The sequence below is a fragment of the Etheostoma spectabile genome, chromosome 23, assembly GCF_008692095.1.
Source record: "Etheostoma spectabile isolate EspeVRDwgs_2016 chromosome 23, UIUC_Espe_1.0, whole genome shotgun sequence".
In the NCBI taxonomy this organism is placed as follows: domain Eukaryota; kingdom Metazoa; phylum Chordata; class Actinopteri; order Perciformes; family Percidae; genus Etheostoma; species Etheostoma spectabile.
Window position 1 is genome coordinate 3962042 of NC_045755.1, and position 25279 is coordinate 3987320.

The 25279-nt window shown below is 40.7% G+C and overlaps 1 protein-coding gene and 1 long non-coding RNA gene across 5 annotated transcripts in view; one reads left to right on the forward strand and one right to left on the reverse strand.

Moving 5' to 3' along the window:
- Positions 1-2099, reverse strand: part of LOC116672823 (uncharacterized) — a 4924-nt gene extending 2825 nt beyond the window's left edge. The window contains exon 1 of the long non-coding RNA XR_004327642.1: positions 1893-2099. This is a non-coding gene — a long non-coding RNA (uncharacterized LOC116672823). The remainder of the gene's footprint in view (positions 1-1892) is intronic.
- rerg (RAS-like, estrogen-regulated, growth inhibitor) overlaps positions 1-14920 on the forward strand; it is a 52087-nt gene extending 37167 nt beyond the window's left edge. For all 4 annotated transcript variants that reach the window (XM_032504715.1, XM_032504714.1, XM_032504716.1 and 1 more), the window contains exons 4-5: positions 8165-8238; positions 12678-14920. In XM_032504715.1, coding sequence (XP_032360606.1) covers positions 8165-8238; positions 12678-13088 — 485 coding nt within the window. In that variant the 3' untranslated portion in view covers positions 13089-14920. The remainder of the gene's footprint in view (positions 1-8164; positions 8239-12677) is intronic.
- The last annotated feature ends 10359 nt before the right edge of the window (positions 14921-25279 follow it).

The window sequence follows — 25279 nt, forward strand, 5'->3', positions numbered from 1 at the left end:
TTTGCTATACCAAAAGGTGTAAAAAATAAGATTTTAAAAAACAACAATTGCATTGAAAATAGGAGGACTTAAGTCAATTCAATTAAGTCAATTATGCAGTAAATTAGTTTGGCTTATTTCAAAAGCATAAGTGATGCAATCAGGTTCAATGCAGAAAAGGTTTTATTCTGCTCTCATCAGAGCAATATAAAATTGGCCTTTTGACACACTGTTGCAGAGCGAATTCCCCGCACTGTAATCACGGGGCATAAAGACATGAGAAGTGTTTATTTTTTTGGCTGTACACATCGGGTCAGAGCCTCAGGATTGCTCGCATGGTGCTCTCTCCAATACCATATCTATTTTTAGTGACATAAGGTGCAGCATCTCAGCAGAGTGCAATTACCACATTTGGGAGCATTTCCTTATTTTCAATCAATTACCTCTTCACGTAAGAACATGATGATTGCAATCTTATAGCCATTGTGCCCTCTGCTTCACGTCACAAAACGTGCCTTCCAGGTTTGTTGGGGTGCGTTTAGCTGCATGGGTGGCAAAACAGGAACACTTATTTTCCAGGTATTGAATGACTTGTTTTTGTTTGTCAGAGTGAAACTTTAGGGTTGTTAACCTGTTAAGTTTCTTACCTCAAGGTATAGCACAGCAATAATACCCTGGATAACGTTGTAATGTAGTGTAATATTAATGTGTGTACCAGCTTCATACAATGTGTCTACTGAATTAACTTCTAGTGCACATGGTTTAGCATAAATAAAAAAATAAAAAAGCAGAGAAGAGCGATAACTGCCTCGTTGATTACCACAAGAGTTGGCATCACAACCAAGAAAGCACAGCTTGAAGTGCATAATGGGAATAAAAGCACAGTTGGAGGGTGTCTGTAACCAATCAGACTGCCTGGCTGAAATTACCCATGAAGTGGTCGACACATTATTAAAACCTTATTATGGGCACATCACACAGGTGGGGCTTATGCGTGCAGAGCGCTGGTCGTAAACATGCAAGATTACTGCCAAATGTGGGCTGCACTTCAACTATTTCATTATGCCTTCCCGTGTCTACAACTCACCAAACATCTCCATTTATCATCTACCTATCCATTGTAATCAGGGTCATAAGCAAGCTCAATTGCTTTTTTTTCTACAATGAGGAATCACTGGTGTTCCTAGGCCTGCTGGAAAATGTAGTCCTTTCAATGCAGGTCCAGGCAATTACGTGACATGGAGGGTTTTGTTTTTGTGGAGTTTCATCCAAAGCAAAGACCATGCCAGATTTGAGTCAGATTAGCACACTTTCATCTGTACTTTGCACACGATTTGCCCGCCGTTGCTCCATCATGTCCTGGGTCTGCTAAAGCAGAGTTGTTTCTAACTAAGGTCAAGCATCCAAAGCACATCAACTGGCCCAAGTAAAGGTGGAGTTCCTCCTACTATAGACTGCTGAGCCCATTAGTAGAAAAATTGTAGAACATGGACAACACAATCCTTTCCACAAAACCTTCATACATGTTGAAGGGAAACGGGAAGCAAGGACAAACAGTAAGAGCTCTGTTGTGAGAAATTGAAATTCATTCTCTTGCTGCGTCTTTGAACCAGACACTACAAAAAAAAAAAAAAAAAAAATCCCACTAAAAAGGTGGCAAAAGGAACTGGAATGGACAATTTAAATCTAACAAAAAGGCAAGTCAGGTGTATTGATCATCATTAGATTTCTGCTACTTTCCAGGAAAAAGAGACATCTGACACCGTGTCTTTTCATTATTACTGGTAGTTAGAGAGGCTGGGTGAGCTGTGTGCCAAGTGACCCAACACAACTAACAACAAACATTCTTTTAGACACCTGTGGGTGACTTAGCTTTGACCACATCAGCAAAGAAGGATAGTAATGTGGTAAACTGTTACCTTGGAAATCCAGAGTTCTCGCAAGAGCACAATTTGAATTTGTTCAGCAAGTCACTCTGGCATTCAGTGATGATAACTTTGCCCTTGTAGCCGAGCTGCATCAATCACATCAGTGTATCTGATATAGGCGGGCCAGAGGCGAGCTAAACAGAGGGCGCTTCGACATCAAAGTCATTAGTAGACACTGAAAGATGGTTACGGATGAACCCCAGTTGTTTAAAACAGCTTTGGCAGCTACAATGAACAAGTTAGACTTGGCTTTTTATCAGGAGGGGGAATACAGAAGACAACGCTTGAATCATTCTTTAGCAAAAAGGACTTTTTTTCTGTTTTACCGACCGGATACAGCAAGGGTTTAATCTACCAGTTAGCTCCGCTGGTAGCTATGTGTATGGGGCTCTGGATACGTCACCCTGTGTGTTGTTGTGATTGGTTATAGTGTTATCCAATTGGGTGCAGTGAGATTTTCAAAGCATGCTTGGTTCTGCCCCCTCAAGATGGGCCATTTACATTACTCAGTGCCAGACCCTTTAATTTCAGATTTGGGTCTGGATTTCCAGGCTAGTAAACTGTGGGATTTGGCTTGTTTCAATGATGCAAGAAGACATGAATATGTGCATAAGTAGTGATTAGACTTGTGCTAAAAAAAACATTTGCAGACTTTGTTACAAGATGACCAGTTGGATCTCTAACATGGTAGCTGGTCAGGATGCAGATGGCCATAATATATTGCGATATAATTTCGGTCTCTGCGCCCCATCTAGTTACAGAATCTAATCTCCATTGGCACACAGAAATGAACTAGGCTACTTCTACTGTAGTTTGGCATCACAACCAGTGCTTAATATTGTATCACAAGGTGCAGAGGGAATTTCTGGTATGGACATTTTGGAAACGAAGTACTATAAAGTATGTGTATGAGTAGGATGACTTTACGAGCTAAATCAACAAATTGGATTCTGTTACCAGTTTCGACACCGAGTCTGGCATGATACTTTCTCCTTCTTCCTTCTGCCAAAACAGCCCTCAGGCATTTAGGGGTTTTAAATTATGAGGAAACAATTGCTTGCTGCCAGGATAATTACTGCTTTTGTTTCTCTCAAAGACCATTAGTTGGGATAGTGGGGCTGTCCCATGTCAGTGCATTTAGCAACAAATACACAGAAAGGTGGATGTGGATAGATTAGGTGTTGTTTACAGCTGGACGAGTGATGATTCCTCAAATAGTCTGTCCCACGGGTCACTGTGTTAGACTCTGGTTCTCCTCACAGATGCTCCTCATGCCTCCAGCCAAACAGCTATAAATCTCCACGCTACTTCCACCTCTGGCTCTCTGTGACATTTCATCTACATCACAGGACGCAGTTTATTCCCGGGAGGGGCGAGCACACCTGGGACACAGCAGGATGGACGTGCAAAGACTAGAGCAACAGCAAGCTCCAAATTAGATATTGTTTTTAATGAGAATCTGATATCTTTTTGACAGGATCTTAGAAAAATTGTGGTTTCAGTTTTTTAACTTATTTGACTACATCTGGTAGCAATCTATCAATTTAGTCATGAAGGGAAAAAGGTCATTTAAAAGTTTTGGAATTGATTAATTGTTCAGACCCGGATATACTGAGGCAACGTAACACTCCCAGCACTACTTTGTTATCGAGTTCTGATGTGGAAGTAGCAAAAGTCTAATTTTTACACACTGACAATGTATTCACTTTACATATTTGGGGGCATAAACAAGCAATAGTGCCTACAATACTATGACCAATGGAATGGTTTAAGCTATATCAAAGCACTTTAATTTTAAGGCGTTTTAAGACAAAAACAATCCCTGTCCACACAAGTTTTTTAAAGAACTTAACCCTGTCCATATTAACATGTTTGACAACGCATGTCACATGACCATTCACATACACAGGGCATCCGTGTGCCAGTGTAAACAGGCAGAAGATTGATTTTTTTGTGATCGCATTTTTTTGTGAAAAGAGTCAAACAAATGTGCAAAACATTGGTTCAGATGACAACATACGGAAAAGTGCACTACACACACTGAAGAAGGCACAGTGCACCTTTTCCACAATCCTTCCTTGCAATCAAATGTTTCACTCTAAAACGGAGAGAGGAAATCCGGGAAGGATGGAGACAACAAGAACACAACAGCAAGAACAATGCCCGCAGCTCACAAACAAGACATACAGAAACAGACAAAACGCACAAACAAACAAGAAGCATTGACAGGGAGACCGGCACAAGACAAAAGGGACCAAACACACACAGATAGAAGTGAGAAGACCGTAGCACAAATCTATAGCATGGACTTCAAGGATCCAGCAATGCTTAGCCAAGCGAACAAAGTCCTTCCCGGGGCTCCACCTATGTGAGCCATGGAGAGCTCCATATACACAACATCCAGAAAGGAAAGGCTCCAAGTACGACTAGACTAGTCATGAGGTGGTTTCCAATGGGTTGCAATCATTCTCTTGGCTGCTGTAAGTCCTTCAAAAACAGCACAGTTTTAGAAAGCTGGAGGGCTGACAGATCATTTAGAATCAAAACATTAACAGTAACAGACACACCAACATTAATCAAGGCAAATATTTTGGAAGCAATACTGTTCCAGAACTGACCAACAAAGCAATCCAAGATCATGTGAAGATATGTTCCTTGATCTTTTAGTGGGCAGAACATGGCAATAGGTTTTAGCCAATCTCCAAGTTTTGGAAAGATGAGAGATAATGGAGCCAAACAGGACCTGACGGGCCGGGCTCGGACAGATATTTAGAAATGATGTTTGGGTTGGGCACAGTCACATCAGCATGATAAGGCATTTGTTGTAAAATGGTGCTGAGGCTCTTTCAAGAGAGCTAAGTGCGTGTGGGTCTGTGTGTGCAAAGTGGACACAAGAGAGATAGAGAAAGAGGAAGCAGACATGTAGATGTGACCGGAGCAGAGTTGATGGAATAAGTTTTGTACACAGTGTGTGCGGTTTCCGAAATAAACCCCAGACTGAAAGCCAAGTTGATTCATGTGCTCACCAGAAACGGGATTTTAACCTTGACGTTATTCATTTTATAAAGTGGCCCACTGGTTCCGCTCTAAATTGGCATTTCTCATCAACAAAAACAGAAATCACAAAATAGCAAGCACATCTGAAAGCAGACAAACCTAGTAGTGGCCTAATTAACATATGAAGCGTTGGCTATAAAATAAACAAGACAGATATGTCATTCAAAAACAGTCTCTGTGATCATATTGGATAACAATCCAATAAAACTAGGACACACTGAGATTAAGACAAACTAAGAGTCCATGTTCATCAGGCAGTTGTTTTAATCCTGATCTTCTTCCACGGTGTTCTCCAACGGAATCCGAGGCGCCGGCCATCTCCGCTGCCCCGCGTAATCTTCAGCATCCTTAGTGGAGGGGAAAGCTCTGTACAGGGAGTCATCCTTTATTTTCAGTGTTGCCAGGTAAAGCAGGAAAAAATCCAGACCCTTGACTAGTGCCGAGTCCATGGTTTGATAGAAGGCTTGGTTCCGCTTGATTTTGAAGTTGCTGTGGTCCAGGGAAAAGCGGATCTTTCTGTCACAGACAACGGGCGGAGATTTCCGTGCAGCCTGTAAGATCGTCTGCATGTTTGTGTAGCGAAGCAGGTTGAAAATCAGCGTGCGATTAGTAGAGGAGTTCTTCTTTGGGCTATCACTGTAAATTTGGTGGGCTCTCATAATCTTGATCTGAGCATCTGCCAATTTCGGGGACCACTTAGGCAGAGATCCCGAGAGATATTGCATATAGACGATACAACATCAGAGCCTTCCTACCCCTCTAACGATGCGAATGTTGCACCTTTAGTTTCTGTCCATCATATCTGCTAGCTTCACCTCAAGCTCTTGAAAAGTGCAGCAATGGCTATCACAAATACTTGAGTTGCATTCCACGGTAGTTTTTAGATTGTCCACATCAGATAGAGCCAAGGCTTGTAGTTAGAGATGCTAGCTGGGCATGAATAGCGGTTAGCTTCTCGTTGTTGTCAATCCCCATCTATTGAAATTGAATCTGAGAAAAACGTGGTGCGAGGTAGCTTTTCTGTTACTCCAATAATGCCTCTGCAATGGCATCCAGATCGCTGCGTTGGGTTTTGTTCTGTAAAGTGACTATCAAGTACAAAGTGATAGAATATTGCAGTTGGAACTAAATAACAACTGTTTGGCAAGGTTGGGTCAGGAGCTATACCTTAAGCCACCATATCTGTCGAGCCAATCACGTGATATATCAGAAAGCATCTTTTTTTGTTTAAAGATATTTTTTGGGCATTTTCAGCCTTTTTTTAACACAACAGCAGAAGATATGAAAGGGGAGAGAGAGGGGGAATGACATGCAGCAAAGGGCCGCAGGTCGGAATCGAACCCGGGCCTGCTGCGTCAAGGAGTGAACCTCCACATATGGACGGCCGCTCCACCAACTGAGCTTTTTGGCCGCCCAGAAAGCAGATTGTCTGATGTTACTTTTTGGTTGAAAATTATGGATGTATAAGAAAATACAGTAAATGCTTTGTAGAAAGAACAATGCTTGGACCGACAACGAGGTGGTAACACAACTGTATGTAAACCTATCTAACCGATAAGACAGAATTGATGTGCCTCTAATATTTTCCCTTCACAAAACACCATACATCAAGAACTTGCAGGGCAGGCCGGACATGAGCCACAAGCCGAAAGCAATTGTAAGACTTGATTCATAAAGTCAAAAAGCTTTGAGAAAGTGCTGGCCCTCTGGTTAAGATGACGGCAAAATCTATCAGAATCTCTCTCTTTACAAGAAGGATTTCAGGGGCTTCAGTGCTCTCTGAAAGGTGTTTACACAGATGGGATTTTTACAAGGGGGCAATTCAGGCAGATAACACCAGTGCCGTTCAAGGTAGAATGAAAGGTCACAGCCACAGTTCACACCTGTGTTCCTGTGCCAGGAATAAGATGCTCTTATCTTGCTTTTTAAACCAGCTAGAAGTGAAGTTCAGGTCATTGCAGGAGTCAGCCTTTATCCTTCTGCTGACCAAAAGTGTTTGACTCGCAAGATAATGGTGAAATACAGTATAAAAGAAAACCATGGAAAAATTCTAATGTAATGTCCCTTTTAAAAAAGGTCCCATTTTTTTTTAACTTGAATATGCGTTCCCCCAGCCTACATTTAGTCCCCCACTAGCTAGAAATGATAAGTGTAAACCGAGCCCTGGGTACCATTTAAGAAAATGAAAGCTCACATAGACCGATCTGAAATCTTGCTCCTTATAAGGGCAAAAGGGGGCAAGGTTACCTCCCCTTTCTCTGCTTTGCCCGCCCAGAGAATTTGGCCCACCCATGAGAGAGAGACATCATGGCTTTCAAACAAGCAAAGTGGCAGTTGGTCAAGGTCAAACCCCCCAGTCTCCACCCATTGGCCAGCATGTCTCTTCTTATTATGACCACTATTAGCCCAGAAAAACATGGATGTCCGCGATGTCCATTATTACACTTAAGTCTCGGAAGGGAGGTTTTGAAACCAGGTGGATTTGGTCTGGCTGTATCATTCAAGGAAGCGGTACACACTTGAAGCAAAGGACAATCTATGACCAGGAAAGACTTGGCAGCGAGGTAACCAATTGTGTTCATTCAAGCAGAGCACTAAAAGCCATGCTTGCATTAGCTAATCTGCTATGGAAATGCATCACAGTAAAATCTCATTGGATAACAGTTTTCAATAAATGTCAAGTTCCTTGACATAAGGGTCTATTGCTAACACAACAGTTTTAATCCTCCAAGCTAAATGAGGTCTTCATGTATTTCCGCTGCTTCTTTTAAGGTCAATCAATACTGTAGGCCAGTCAGTTTGGAGCAATAAGATGAATCATTCATGCAGGTTTCGTGTAAATTTAATCAGCTGCATTGTGTAGCTGTGCACAAAAAAATACACACATCAAATAGAAATACAAATACACAGGACCAATATTTTCAATATTATATATGAGATAAAAAGAAAAAGTATGTAAGTTAGTAGAATGCAAGTCTTGCACACTGTAATCATCAGTTTTATGTGTGATCCTCTGAAAGTGATGACTAATTGTCCACATATTCAAAAGTCTCCCTTCCTTCATAGTGAACTACTCAATGCAAAGAATGCATTATAATCACTTTGATTCCAACGTAGGAGTCAGGTGTCACCATTATCAAATGATTCACATTGGAATTCATTTCTAAAACTAGATGAACTTTGTCTTATGTGTCTTACAGAATCAACATATCGTCATCAAGCCAACATTGACGATGAGGTTGTCACCATGGAGATCCTGGACACTGCAGGGCAGGTGAGACAAATGACCGCTAACCCTAATCCAAACCTGTGTCCACATTTGTATTCAGGAAGTCAAAACATAAACAAAGACTTGAGTTCTCTTACACAATCTTCAACTCAGCTCTGATGATAACTCAAACCCAGAATCAACTCTAACCCGTAGTCAACTCAATCCACATTTGGTCCATCCCATATGGGTTTAAAAAACAGTAACGCATGCACAAAACTAAAAAGACAACATTATATAACATTATTTGAAACATCTCAGCAATATTTTAAACAAATTGTGACACCCTATAGCAGAAAAGGAATCTTGACAAAAAGGGCTTTTCCCCTTTTCTTCCAGACTAACTGCGCTTACTTCTATGTCAAAGTATTATGTGGTTCCCAGTAAAAAAAAAATAAAAAAAAAAAAATAGAAAACTTTTATAATTTCTTATTGAATACTGAAATGGCTCTACTTATTTTCAATTCAAAGTCAGACTGAATGCTCAGGTATCGTCTTTTCAAAGCTTTTGACACAGTATGGCATTGCCTGCTCGTACAAAGTTTACATAATATTGGCTTTGATATTAATGTACAGTGGTGTGAAAAAGTGTTTGCCCCCTTCCTCATTTCCTGTTCCTTTGCATGTTTGCACACTTAAGTGTTTTCGGAACATCAAACAATTAAACAATAGTCAGGACAACACAGTAAACCAAAATGCAATTTGTAAATGAGGGTGTTTATTATTAAGGTGAAAAAAAAATCCAAACCATCATGGCCCTGTGTGAAAAAGTGATTGCCCCCTAACCTATAACTGGTTGGGCCACCCTTAGCAGCAACAACTGCAACCACGTTTGCGATAAACGTGCAATGAGGCTTTTACACGTCCTGGAGGAATTTTGGCCCACTCATCTTTGCAGAATTGTCCTAATTCAGTTACATTAGAGGGTTTTCGAGCATGAACGGCCTTTTTAAGGTCATACCACAACATCTCAATAGGATTCGGTCAGACTTTGGCTAGGCCACTCCAAAGTCTTCATTTTGTTTTTTCTTCAGCCTTCGGTGGTGGACTTGCTGGTGTGTTTAGGATCATTGTCCTGCTGCAGAACCCAAGTTCGTTTCAGCTTGACTACACGAACAGATGGTGGACATTCTCCTTCGGATCTCTTGGTAGACAGCAGAATCATAGTTCCTTTTATCACCCAAGTCTTCCAGGTCCTGAAGCAGCAAAACAGACCCAGACCATCACACTACCACCACCATATTTTACTGTTGGTATATGTTCTTTTTATGAAATGCAGTGTTCCTTCTACCAGATTACTTGGACACACACCTTCCAAAGAGTTTCACTTTTGTCTCATCGGTCCACAAATGTTGTCCCAAAAGTCTTGGGATCATCAAGATGTGTTGTGGAGAAATTGAGACGAGTTTGATGTTCTTTTTGCTCAGCGTGGTTTTCTCCTCTTGGAACTCTGCCATGCGGCCATTTTTGCCCAGTCTTTTTCTGATGGTGGAGGCATGAACGCTGACCTTAACTGAGGCAATGAGGCCTGCAGTGCTTTGGACGTTGTTGTGGGGTCTTTTGTGACCTCTTGGATGAGTCGTCGCTGCGCTCTTGGGGTAATTTTGGGCGGCCGCCCCCTCCTGGGAAGGTTCACCACTGTTCCATGTCTTCGCCATTTGGATAATGGCTCTCACTGTGGTTCCTGGATTCCCAAAGCTTTGGAAATGGCTTTATAACCCTTTCCAGACTGATAGATCTCAATTACTTTCTTTCTCAATTGTTACAGAATTCTTTGGGTCTCGGCATGATGTGTAGCTCTTAAGATCTTCTGGTGGACCTTACTGTGTCAAGCAGCTCCTATTTAGTGATGCCTTGATTGTGAACAGGTTTGGCAATAATCAGCCTGGGTGGTTCTAGAGAAATTGAACTCAGGTGTGGACAACCACATTTATAGTAATGTTTTAACAAGGGGGGCAATCACTTTTTCACACAGGGCCATGATGGTTTGGATTTTCTTTCCTGATATTTTCCAGAGCTATTGATTATACTAACCTTAATATTTATACTATGAACGGACTTATGATTGAGAGAGTCACAGAATATAAATATGTTGGCATCTGGATTGATAAAAAGCTCTCTCAAGTTTGATACTGATATTCTTGTGTGCCGACTCAGGAAAAAAGTCTGCTATTACTACAGAAATAAAAACATCTTCACCCTGTTTTGTAGAAAAAGGGTTGCAGAAGCAGTTTCAATGTCAGTCTATTAAATTGTATTTGATATGAAAGTGTTGGGTGGTCTTCTCTCCAAGAGAGATGTGCTACTTACTGGTATTTCTTTATCTATAAAAAGGCCCTTGTTGGAAAACTGCCACCTTACCTTACAGAACCTCTCCGTTACTCAGGGGGACATTATCAGACTCACTCTACTGACTGGCTTTTGCTTCATGTTCCACAAGCTCAGTCTGAACTTGGGAAAGTCTGCTGGAACAAATTACAGCACTTTCTTAAAAACAATTCACTCGTGCCTCTTCGACAATTTAGAAATCTGGTTTTGAACTTGCAAACTTCTACTTGCTTTACATAATTGTACTTTGTTTTATATTATTCTAAATGTATCAAATATTTGTTTTCAATTCAGAGGGTTTTAAAGTTGTATTGTGTTTTTATTTATCTTTATTATGATTGTGTGTATTCTTTTGTGTTGTCTAAGTAATTATTCAATGACATTGCAAATATTGGCCCCTCGATCTTTCAAATTCAAATATGTAGTTGAATGAATGAATGGATACATGTTGACCTTGCCTTTTCTTACGGATGTTGACATCCACCATCTCATCTGTTGTTGAGTTGTTTTGAGTGTTTGAAGGACTGGATATGAGCCTGAATTGCTCTATAAGATGACCATTTCCTGCAATCTGACAAAAGCATTGCAGGGACTTGGCCATGAGGGAGAGCTTGTCCTCAGTCCTCGGGCTGAAGATAAATATGCTGCACTGCTGCATAGGTGTTCTGCTGGTGGCTGATTTCCCCTGCGACACTTCAGCCAAGTTCTCTCTCTAATTATATAGTGGTCTATTTTCAGCTGGCATTAGGATGACGTCTGAATGTTTCCAGACACAGCTTTGTTGGATGTCAGGCCTCAACTGATTGTATCAAAGCATTGTGCTAACTCATGATTTGTGGAGGTGGAGTCTTCTTTGTAGCTAATAAATTCCAGGTTCAAAAGTTGGTCAGGTATGCAAACGTGAATCTTTGTCTGCCCTCTTGACGGATGTGGTATTTTTTAAGCTTCCTCTAATTATAATTATGAAATCAGGATCTGTGTGCCTCCTTCCAGTAAGGTTATGATTTAAAGTCTGCCAGATGACCAGTTAAGTCCTGTTATAACCAGAGGACTGTTTCTGCTTTAAAATTATCAAATTACGAGCAATCAGGGAGAGATCAGAAACAAAGTTAGGAATTGGAGACAAATGCTTCTACATAAAGAAATTAGATGCGGTACATATGCGAACATGGCTTAAGACTGCCAAGACTGAATATTTGTATGTTCAAACGCAAAAAAGGCATTGAAAGATAAATTGTGCAGGGACTTGGCTTCAAACCATCATCCGACTGGTTTAAAAAATCTTTGGAGCCACAAAATGTAAAGGAATAGTTCTATATTTTGGGAAGTTCACTTACGTGCCAAGAGTTAGATGAGAAGATGGATACCACTCTTATTCTGTATGGCAAATATAAAGCTACATCTAGCTGCCGGTTAGCTTAGCATAAGGAATGGAAATGGGGAAACCGATAGCCTGACTCTGCCCAAAGATAAAATCCAGCATCTTAAAGTTTACCAATTTACATGTTATACATTTTTTTTTTTAAATCTTTTTTTGTGTTTTTACCTCAACAAATGTGTAAGTTTTGGTTTTAACGTGGAAGTCAATGTTCCCAATCAGACATATAACCTCTTTTTTTTTTCTTCAATTTTGTATGGATTAAACAAATTCAATATGAAATTATTATTATTATTATTATTATTATTATGATGATGATAAATTTTAGAGGTGCTGGTAGGAAGATTTTATAATCTTTGGACAGAGGCAGGCTAGCCTTGGTTTGTAGTCTTTATGCTAAGCTAAGTGGCTATAGTCATAAGCGGAAATCGTATGGGGGGGGCAGGACCCACCCCATGTCTTTAATCGCTCCAGTAACTATTTAAGTAAGTATTCATTCACTTTAAACATTAAATGAAGCAATTCTTCTCTAATACAGATAATGCAGTCATTAATAAATTAGTCATGAAATTTACGCCCATGGGAGTAGCTTTATATTTAGCACACAGATATGAGAGCAGTATCAATCTTATATAATTCTCAGCAAGTGAATTTACCAAAATATCAAACTAATCCTTTGAGAATCTTCAAAATTGGAGTTACAATTAGTTAGTAACCCAATTCTTTGCCTTTATCTCAGGAGGACATCCAGCAGAAGGAGGGGCACGTGCGTTGGGGTGACGGATTTGTCATTGTGTACGACATAACAGACCGGGGAAGCTTTGAGGAGGTGGCCCCACTCCGAAGTCTCCTAGAGGAGGTGAAGAAACCCAAAAATGTGCCTTTGGTCCTTGTGGGCAACAAGTCCGATCTGGACCACGTCCGGCAGGTCGGCACAGAGGAAGGTGAGCGGCTGGCAGCTGAAATGGCATGCGCCTTCTACGAATGTTCAGCTTGTGCCAATGAGGGTGGCACTGTGGCAGAGGCTTTCCATGAGCTGTGTCGTGAGGTGAGGCGCCGCAAGGCCGTGCAGGGCAAGGCCAGACGTCGTAGCTCCACCACACACGTCAAACAGGCCATCAACAAGATGCTGACCAAGATAAGCAGCTAGGGAAGAGCCACACTACGGTCTGATGACACAATAAAATGTACATTTCTTCTCATGTAAATGTTTTAAGCAATTGTTGGCTCTGAAATGGACGCTGATGTGACAGATTTAATGTGGAATATGTTCTTTGCTTCGTCCCAAGTGCAATCTCTCTTCCCTCTGGAAGAGGTAAATCACGTCGGGACTTCAGCATTGGAGCCTTAACGGATGATTTCTTGTCCAAACTTTTGAGCTCATTTGTATAAAAATAATCCTGTACATTGGTGAGCTATGAGATGCCTCATGATCCTGAGGTTTTTATCCTTTCATCCAACTCTTTACAATCAATAAAATAGCCACATGGCAGTCTGAAAATGATGCATGCAAGCCATCCTATTTAGCATGCAAAGAATCCAAGGATTCATTGACGTTGCACAAGAAAATCGTAGTTTCCTCTCTGTATCTTGTCTGTAGGAGGATATTGTGATGTGCTTCGGCCCACATGCGTGTTCTGTCAACAGCGGTAAAAAAAACTTTGATCAGAGAAATGCTATTATGTAAAAGTAGATCCATTGTCCTTAACTTATGTAAACCCTAGAAAAATCCTGTTAATGCCTGTCCTTCCAACAAACTTTGTAATAAAGTCCACTCTGTTCTGTTGACATTAAAATGTCCGGCAGTGCACTTGCTGCATTTATCCACAACTAAAAGGTACTAAAAGGTATTTTTCTCAAGGAACCAAAGCACAGGTTCAGAACATGTCAAGGCTAGGGATACATAGATCAGTTACAGATATCAGGCTGATACTGACTCAAACAGATGGATCGGGTATCAGTGACATTGGGGCCGAGCTATTTAACTCCACGTTTATATACATTCTTGTGGAATTTCACTTCCTGTTTAAATATTTAAACATTTTGTTGCTGCATTTAAAAATGTTTTACACTTGAATTGGAATTCCTATTGATTTTGAAGATTTACTAAGTTGCAGGTGCACCATTTATTTTAATAATAAATTACATTTCAAGTTGCTCTTTGTTTTACAAAGTTAGGAAAGCATTGTTTAAAGCGCCCATGTATTGGCCATTTTCAGGTTCCTAAATTGTATTTTGAGGTTGTACCAGGGGGAAAAAGATAAATATATATATACACACACACACACACACACACACATATATTATACATATATATATACACACATACATTTTTTTCTTCTTTATTTATGTGACCTGTATGATCAAAACAACCAGCTGTGCCCTTGAAATTAAAAAGAGATATCCCACCAGTTTTACTCTTAATGACTCTAGAGACGTTCCGATACCGATACTGCCTAAAACACTGGTATCGGTATGGGGAAGTACTGGAGTTTATGCACCGATCCAATACCACGTAATAAATCCCTAAAGAAAATCCATGTTAAAGTAGTTTATGTTCTTTTTCCATTATAATTGACTGTCAAACTGGATATTAAAAGAAAGTTCTGTGGCATTGATTGCTTGTGTTTGTTCATGTTTAACATTTAATCATGTTTTAATAGTTTAACCTAAGCCAGACCGACAAATATAGAAATCACATCACATCCATACATGGATAGTAGTATACAGTTGTTAAAACACAATAAAATATATGACACACTGGTATTGGATCAGCACTCGTATCGGCCGAGACGCAAGTTCAGGTATCAGAATCGGTAGGCAAAAAAATGGTATTGGACCTTCTCTTAATGACTCCATAAGTTTGTTTGATATCAATGTAAATGATTGACATCAATGTAAATGTCATCGCTGGGTGCATGCCGTTCTACAGAAGCCCTCAGCGGTGTACTAAGTTTCAAATAATAAACATTGAGATTGATATAGATGCCTTCAGTCAGACCATATGTCACACGTACATAGTGACAGTCTCCAAACGAGAAGAGCAGTGACGTTCACCTCCTGAAACTCAGAGAGCCAGGAGGACAGCTGAATGAGGTGAAAAAATTGGGACAATGCTGGGAGGGAGTAGCCTTTTTCACAAAGAGATTCAACAATACTGCCATAAAGAACACACACGCATGCCGATTATCAGCTAGTTTTTTGGCAGTTTGCAGATTATCTGTAACTGCATGACCCCTTTTATTGGGTATTATGTTGAAAGGCTCAAGTTCACAACAAAAACAAACAAAAAACAAAACAGCCGTGTCCAAAGTCTTCTCTGAACAATTAAGTGTCTTAACTATTTCCCAACAAATTAACCTTACAGAAGACTGCCACTTTAGTCATGCTGCCAGTGGAAGATTCGTACACGCACATAGTAGAGCTCACAAACTGTGGCTTTTTTAGTCAACAACTCAAACGTTGTGAACTTACCTCACTGGAAATCAAATCGCCTACTTCAGTGAAAGAGGAGGAGGCTTAAGTTCTGTCGACGGGTCCCCTGCCACTGCCGTTGCCATGCTCTCTTTTGACTGGCTGTAGCTAAATTAAGAGGTTGACTGGCAGCACTTCAACACAAGTGTTGACAAAGTGACCAAGAGCCGGTTAATTAACAACGCGTGCCGTGTCACTGAACAGGTACACGACACAAATTCTCTTTCAGGCTGGCAGCGCTTCGCTCAAGCTGATTCCGATCAGTGTATGCTCCTTTGTGTGTGTGTGTGTGTAGCTGGTCGTCTTCTGCTACCATTTCATTAGCGCCTTCGAGTTCTAATAAAGTTCTCTTAATACATCCATGCAGGCTACACTTGTGTTTTTTTTTTCCGCTTGGCAAGCCGATCGGCCGTGACATGAGCAGCATACACGATTCAATATAAATTTTTTTTTTTTTTTTTTTTCGAAATTCAAGATTGTGACTTAATTTTGTTGAAATCGTGACACCCTTAGTATCTGCACAGGTATTTCTGTTTACAAGCATTTATATAACGTATGAAGATATTATCAAGTAGTATGGGATCTGACAAAAAAGGTAACGCTTAAAATGCCAAAAGGTGCACTGAAAATGTTTGGATGCACCTAAATTATGTGCTGGTGAACTTAAACTAAAAATGTTAGAAGCACCAGTGCAACCAATTTAAAAAGATTGACCTGGAGCCCTGCAGCATTATTTTGGGAAATACAAAGACTGTAATTGAAAGCTATTCCATCTAACGTTCTTACTTTCCCATTCAGTAGCCAAGAAAATTAAACAGTTACCCACTTCTGGCACAGTACTGCATTGAAAAAGGAAACCTCCCACTCAATTATCCTGTTATTTAGAATAGATTGCTGACTCAGGGAGAGGACACAAAAAAAATGCTTTCTTTAGTTTGGGTGAAGCAGAAAGGAGTGGCCCAGCTTTCTGGCAAATAATTACTAGAGGCAAAAATCCCATAATAACCAGGGAGAAAAGCCACAATGCTCCTCCTCATCCTGACCAGTTGGAGACTATAAAAGGACAACTCTGGTAGTTTTTCCCTCACTACTGCAATATGAATTCTGACTGTTTAAAGATGCTCAGATCCCAGTTGTGCTCCCCTTTCAGTTCCAAACAGCACGGACAAAAACAAATTAGGTTAGGTTGTCATCATCATCATAAACCGAGGCCATAGTCTTGCTGTGTCCCACACACACACACACACACACACACACACACACACACACACACACACACACACACACACACACACACACACACACACACACACACACACCACAAACACACCCCACACACACACACACACACACACACACACACACACACACACACACACTAAAGAAGAGTGGATGTGTTGAGATTGTTGCATTTTTACTTCTGACACTCAGCTCCCATTACCCCCAGCTGTTTTGAATGGTGCTGGAGTTTTGACCTTCCACGCTGTATCAGCCAAAGGGTTATACTCCAGATTGGTTACCCCAGGTGGCCAATAGTCTCTGTAGATGTGTGCTGTGCAAGAACATGGCAGTGTGCAAACAGACTCCATAGTATTAATGAAAATAACCAGACATAACATTTATCAGACAAAAAAATAAATTAAAAAATTGAGCAAGCAAATCTTTAAAAGCAAGCTTTTTGTGGTGGACACAAACAATGTGATGAATGCATTCCCACTATTTCATGTGTTTTCTATGATTAAGTCAAAAACAATGATGGTATTCATTTTTTTTTGCAGCAAAACAAGCTAAAAACACAACACTGACATACAGTTAAAAAAACTTCACTAGGGAAGCTAAATTAGCCGAAGGGTGAAGTGCAGAGCCGGGGGATTATGACTGTGCATGTATTCTTACAAGCAACCCCTTTTCACATTAAAACCTAGTCATTTGACCATCTTTCCTATCAATATATTGATAAGTGCAGGTTTAATAAGCCTTTTTAGATTAAATGATCATATATGAAAAAAATGTAGTTGGAAATAACTCCAACTCTATGTGCATGCCCTCCAATGCAGCGTTTTCCCTGCCATTTAACAGTTTGTAAGTGTTTTTGCACACAGCCTAAGCATATGAACATAAAAACAATGTAGAGAGCATTTGAATAACGAGCAGACCGCTATTATACATTAATGGAGGCAACGTACGGGGCAGGCGTCCACTCTTTGTCTTCGGCACACACGTTGCATGCTAGGTTGCTTAAACAGTGTCAGAAACAGTGTCACAGCCACACACACACGCACCATGCACGTTGCACACACAGCCGCTACTGCAGCCGTCACGTTAGCAAGTGTGTAGTGCAGAGACATATTGAAAGAGAAAAGAAAAAAGAGAGGGAGGTGCATTTGGCGACGAGTATGAAGAAGCTGTGAACGTAGCTGCGCAGTCTGTGTACAGTTCATCTGTCGCTAACGGTGAATAAATGCTGCAACTCCTCAAGAACCAATACAAGATACCATGTCTTCCTCGCTACCTGAAAGTGTTGGGGTTAGACACGGAGCTGGCAAAAACTTCAGCACATGCTCACTTTAAGGTGGACCAGCTTGAGCTATTCTCGTCTTAGTGACAAAACTCCTCCCAAGTTTTGCCTTAGTAATCTCTCCTACGCTGCAACCACTAAACTGGATGCAAATATTTACACTACCAGTCAAACGTTTGGGGTCACTTACAAATTTCCATTCCACTCCATTATAGACAGAATACATGCTGAGTGGGTGGCTGATCTTTCATGTAATATCTATATTGCCTATTATCAACAACCATTCATCCAATATCCCAAAGAGACATTCTGTTTACTAATCTGATATCTTAAAAAACTGAGAAAACATTGGAGAACACTTTTGCAATTATGTAAGAACATAATGTAATCTGAACACTTCTGCCCTGGTTAAAAAAAAAACAATGCAACTGATCTCAGCTGATATTCTGTCTACAATGGGGTAGAATGGACATTTCCAAGCGACCACAAACTTTTGACCGGTAGTGCATGTGATGACATTACTTATATACTAATGAGCGTGTGACATCATTTGCACCTAAGCGCTCCAAAAACTCAGATTGATGAGCCATTGCAGATTAAGTGGTCAAGCTGTCTTGCTTTGGTTGAAGAGGTGTTTATAGTCATTGTCTGTAAGATTGTCATCTAGTTAACCGTCTAGAAAGCACATAGCTATCAAAAAGTCAGTTAAAACAATGGTGGTGAGCATATGACCCACTGATGAAGGCGCTTGTATTCGCTGCTTTGTCAAGTAATACAATCTGACTCTGTGGTGACTTTCCCGCTCTAAATTCAAATTCAGCGCACAGTTAGTGGCGCTTTTTAACATCAGTCAGCAGCGGTTGGTCTCTCCCTGTCTGCAGAGGTGGAGCATGGCAGTGCCAGTTATGCTGCGTTTCATTGTACTCGCAAATTGGAAACTTCCGACAAGGAAAGATGCAGAGAAATGGTAATGGAAAGTGCAGCTGCAATGTGTAAGGGGAATGAGCAGGAGAAGCACTAGGGATTGATCCCACACAGTTCTCATTGCCAGCAGGGTCTTTGCTTCTGAGTAGATGTGATGCAGGCACTGCCAGACATGACAACCTGTGACTGCAACTTGTTGGGGTTTGAGTTCAGCTCTCATCACCAACATCAATATGAAAATGTAGATGGGAGAAAGGGGCAGTCAGAGACAGATTGGGGCAGACTAACAGTGGAAGCAGAAGGACAAAAAGACACTTCATGGAAAAACTTCACAGTAGGCCGGGGCAGAAATGTTTCCATCCTGCCTGCGATTTGGCTTTCTGTGCATCACTATGGTTTAGACACGTGGATGATATTTCTGTAGGTGGCATTTTCAAAATCAAAACACAATTGCCAACTGCTGCCTCTTGACTGGTTATATACTTTAAAACAGACACACACAGCGGCCATGAAAGATTGTTTGCATATCCAAGACAACTGTTTAGTTGGTGCGTACAATCTGCATAGTTACAAATGTGTTATTTTGACACAAATCTGGACACATAGCGCTTCCATGCAAACCTCGAAAAAAAGCTTTTTTTTTTAACTTTTATGCAGCATTGGGTTTTAACTGGGTATCTCACGAATATCTACTGTCTGCCTGAAACACTTGCCAACATTCATTGCATTATTGTCACACTGCACACAGGGTAGGGTGACCACATTTCGATTTCCAAAAAAACGAGGACACTCGGCCAGCCTCAAGACACGAATTCAGACAGGCCTCTCAGAAGTTAATGAACATGCTTTATGGTACAAAAATAACTTATGTAATAAAATAAAATCTGTAACAACTTCACAATATTAGCTCTCTTTTCAAATAAATAAATGTAAAATAATGTTCTAAATATGACCTATTCTGTGTCAGCTTCAAAATCCAGCTTCAACTAAACATCTCTTAAACCTTTTTCAATGTAATACAATAAGTTTGTCTGGTGTCCATGTGAGCTTTGACATCTCCAGCACCTAAATTAGACACTGAAACATATGTGCTCCCTGTCTGATCTGCTCCCTGTCTGTGCTCCCTGTCTGTGCTCCCTGTCTGATCTGCTCCCCGTCTGATCTGCTCCCTGAATGTGCTTCCTGTCTGATCTGCTCCCTGAATGTGCTCCCCGTCTGATCTGCGCCCTGAATGTGCTTCCTGTCTGATCTGCTCCCTGAATGTGCTCCCTGTCTGTGCTCTGCTGTCTGATCTGCTCCCTGTATGTACTCATCGAAGAGGCCCCACAAGGCAGTCGCTTGGCAATTACATCATGCAACAAAGCACCACCATAGTATTGTGTGCAAAGCGCCAATCAATTTAAGTACACTTAATGAAAAACAGCAAAAAAAACGTAATAAGTGGACATGTCCGGGCAAACACAGCTACTGCAACAGCTGATGTAGCACAGCAGAGAAGAACGGAGAACAGTGGTGCAGTCTTTGGAAATGGCGCTAATTTGAATCTTCATGTAACACATGTTGTCAGTACTCACAGTTTCTTGGAAACATCAGCGGTGCGCTGTGCAGTGGAGTAACCGTCCTGACGCTCTGTCCAGGTTCACGTGCAGGCTCCTCTTGCAGCGGTAGCTAAGTCCTGAACTCTTCTACTGCAGCAGCATCCCGAGCAGCTAAACAGGAATTCAAAAAACACGAATGAAACCTATTGTCTTTATAACAATTAATGTCCACATGATTCCATACTTACTCAAAAACTGAGGTTTCCCACGCAGAGCTCTCCTCATCCAAGAAAGTCGGGGCTAAAGCTAACATTAGCAGTTACACAGCATTAACAGTCCACGTGCCAATTAAGCAAAATTACAAACTGAGGCTCCATGTACGGCTTACTTTGCCGTTTCACATGGTTATAAAACAATACACAAGGTCTGGCTTTCAACTTAGGTAACGTATAACTTTATAAAGGAAAACCCGGCGTTTAGTCCCATGCTCTGTTTGTTGTTCTCTGTAGACCCACCCATCAAAGAACGCGGTAGGTTCCAGCTGCTCATCACTGATTGGCCCATTAACAAGTCACACATCTCACCCAGAGCCATCTATATCACTCTGACCTAACCCTAACCCTACCCCATTGCACATGATGGACACAAGGCCTGTGCTACGGAGGACACGCCAATTGCTTAATAAAACTATTTATTGACCCATATTAATGCCAAGTTATACATTACTTAGCCACTCCCTATTTCAAAATGTATATTTGAACTGAAATGCTTGTCAAACCAAACAATGCAAACAAAATAAGGGTACTATTCAATTTAATTCAAATTGCTTTATTGGCATGAATGTCAGAAATAACAATATTGCTAAAGCATCAAGGATACTGTGACAGGAAATACATACATACAATTCATGGAGTAAAATATATACATTTAAGATAAAAACAGGAAATCAACAACAGTATCAATCAATCTACAGTAAAAAAAAAAGGTACTATATTTGCAAGCTCTCTCAACTCCCCCCCCCCTACTCTTTCAAACCTGTTCCTCTTTGTTTTATTTTTTGTTTCCTTCTTCTTTTTCAGAATTGTGCTTAGCTATAGTTACATATTCTGCAAACCCTATTTGACAGCATGTCTCTCTCTCTCTCTCTCTCTCTCTCTCTGGTGATGCTACACACATCTCTGAGGAACCGAGTATCTCTAGAGCAAAATTAACTCCCCTATCATTTCAGAGGCTGATATGCATCCTGTTTAGATATGCAATCATAGGGAAATGAGCTGTACAATGATTTCAGCTAATTCATATAAATAACCATGGAAGAGCATTGACTGACAGACTGAGATAAAAAAAAAAAAAACACAGCACAAGAAAATGTATTGTTGACAAACATTCACAAAGCTATTCCAGAAAGTCAATAAAAGTGATTTTGGATGTTCACATGTACTGCGTGTGCATTTCTTATGAACTTATTTGGCAGCACACACGTTCTGGAGACCCACTTGATTAAATTGTTCCATTATAAGGCAGAGCAGGGGGAACAAGAAAGAAAAGCATCAGTTTCATAGCAGAGGAAATGAAAGGCCTACAGAGAGGGGTAATGTTCTCTCTGTAAACAGGCCGACTCTCCAAGGCTCTTCAGTCCAATCTCTTACAAACAACATATTTCGTCCTTGACTGGGCCGGAGATACAATGACAACCTGTTTAAGTTGAACTTAGAGAGTTTATTTCCAAAGCGCTGAACAGTATATATCTGCTTTAGAGGAGAAAAACATCATCGCCTGAAGTTCATTATTCAATGTCTTTTACATGTTATGGAGTATCCTGAAAGTGAATAAGTGTAATTATCAAAATGGGAAACTATTCCTTTAACAAGCCCATGACTTATTTTGTACTGGTAGTTTTTGTAAAGTTATAAAGTTATCAAATGATTGCTTCAATGGAATTTCCCACCAAACCTTTGATTTAGATCTACAACCTAGCCCTGCAATGGCCGTGTTTGGGGGGGGGGGGGGGGGGGGGGGGGGGGGGGGGGGGGGTTGTTGCTTTTGCAACCTTAACAGCACGACCGAGAATACTTATGGAATGGAAATCATCTACACCACCAAAAGCCTCCACATGGCTTTCCGATATTATGTTACTAAAAATAGAAAAAATATCAAATACTTTCTTAGAGGATCAAGCAGGAAATTCTACAAAAAGTGGGAGCCTTTACTGGCTAACTTTGAAAGACTCACTACACTTCCCTCTTAGTAACAGTAAAGAATTGTAATGCTCACACTATTTTACGTTTTTTTCTTCCTTTTCTTCTTTTGTTTTTTCTGTTTCTTTGCTTCTTTATCTGTCCTTTCCTCGGCATAAAGGTTTGTTGTAAGTGGGATGGGGTTAATAGAAGGGTGTCCTGTTAGAATTGACAATGTAATGTTGCACTGCATATTGTACCTTCTCTAAAACAATAAAAATACTTGTAAAAAAAATTGTATTATTTTTTCTGACGTAATAATTCTTGTATTATTTGAAGGAAACGTAAGGATCTCCGCGAGTGCTTATTTACCGTACAAGTCACAATCCTCAAAACGGCGATTAAGGTAAATAAGATGACGGTACATATTTCTAGTCAGAGAAGTAACAGCCTGGAAAATGTTTTACATTTAAATGCAGAGTGCTGTATTCTTTAAGAAACCCTTTTATGTCTTTACCTGTGGTGGCATGTGGCCAAGCAGATTTAGTTTAGGATTGATGTGTTGATGTTTTTGAGATTGACATGGCAGCAGCGCTGTAGACGTACTACAAACTGAGGAAACCAAAGTAGAGGATTTCCATCTCTGCGTTTCTTTCTCCATCCTGTGCTCAATGAAGCATCACTGTTGCCAGGACAACCAAGGCCTTTCCTTGTTTTAAAGATAGGCTACTCACTATGGTGACCGAGGCGATCTGCAGTTTAAATGTCTGACAGGGGAATAGGAAGGTTTCCCTCAGAGAGACAGACAGACAGACAGACAGACATACACAGACACAGACACAGACACACACACACACACACACACTTACAGGACCCACTCACACAGTGGTTAAAATGATAGGATGGAACCTTTGGTGCATGCTGAGACCTTCAGGGTCTGACATATAAATTGAGCTGAATAAACTAGAGTGAAAGTTAAATATAGATTCTACCCTTTAAATCATGTGCTGCCTCAGGAGGGCTGTGTAGTTACACACTTCTACCTGCAACATGGGAATCATCTTTTTATAAAAAATTATAATTCAGTTATCGGAGGGAACAACAATGTAAAACAACAGTAAAAGCTTTCAATAAGTTGAAAATTCAATCTGATATTAACTTTGATCTCCTGAAAATCTTGTAGTACCACACTAACCACAATGGAATTGCTTTTCCTCGTGCAGCAACTTTATTTTTTGTGATCAATTGTTTTATTTTAGAAAGTAACAATTGCAAGCAAAACTGGGACATAAAAACGTGTCCCTGGGCCGTTGTGCACCAACCTTGTACATGTACACAGCTGAATCACAGTAGTGCCAAGTGTCTCACAGTACACACACGAGTGTGTTTTGGGTTTCGACAGCATAACACATAAACAACCATTTATTTTTGTATTATTCGCTGTTCCGCTTAGAATATTTTCCCCCTTGTTGCTAAGCAACATCCTGTTGCATCCCTCATGTTTACCTGAATTCAAGTGCAACCCTGATTCTGTTGGATCCAGACTGCAGTCATGCATAAATGACCACTAGGGGGCAGAAGAACACCACAGTATTGTTGCCTAGGCCCTGGTCAGACAGAGCATTTTATCAGCCTGGGGCGTTTTTTTTGTAATTACATTTTTGTAAAGTTTTCAATAATAGTGAAACGCTTAGCGCCTTGCCAACATGACATCATGACTTTGCGTAAACATACACGGCAACTTTCTTAAGTCGAGTGGCGTGTTATCTCTACGCATTTTGAGCTACCCGCGTGTACGTCTACGCTGTATACAGCGGGCGTGGACATACACGCCACTTGCCGTGTTACCGCGACAGAAAAGCGACTGTTGAGTTTAGGAAACGTGACACGCATGTTGGGTTTAGAAAAAGAAGAACAGGTTGGGTTTAGGAAAAGAACAGGTTGGGTTTAGGAAATGTGACACACAGGACACGATCCCCGGTCTCCTGGGTGAAAGCCCTGTGTTAAGATTTCCGCTCTTTCATACTACTTGCTACAACGTAAATTCACACGCCATTGCAAGGTAATGTAGGTCAATGAAGGCCAAACTGCATTGATAAACACGCTAAAAATCGAGTATGCTTCTTGATAACACGCCAATAATGGCATATGAATTGCCATATCATACATATGCCATTTCATGAGATCCGTCTGGCCTTGAGTATTTTTGCCCTGAAGGTCAAGTTGAAAAAACTTCAACTCAGAGCAGAAATAACACCCGACATTATTTAACTTCAGTGCAAAAAAAGGGTTGGCTGAGGACGGATTATTCGATGGCTGCCTAGCAAGCCGCAAATGGTCTGATCAAGGCGTCTTCAACAACTAACAAGGCAGTCCAGTGTGGCAGTGGTTTGCAACCTGCAAACGCGTTCTGTCTAATCGTGGCCTTATAAAGTTGATTTTAAATATCTGGGCCTTTAACTTATTGCATGTTTGACTTTCATCACCAGCCAGTTGCTAACGTTGCGTGTGTGCTGTTGGGTGTTGGACAGGTAGTGTGAAGTGGGTGTTTCAGACTTTTTGCTGAAGACAGCTGCCTGCAGCCAATAGAAACCACAGTAATGAGAGCTGCGAGATTGGTGGTACAGATTGGCTACAATAGCAATGACTTTCTTTCCACTGAATTCAAAAGTGTGCAGAAAGTCACAGATACATTTTTGCTGAAACCATC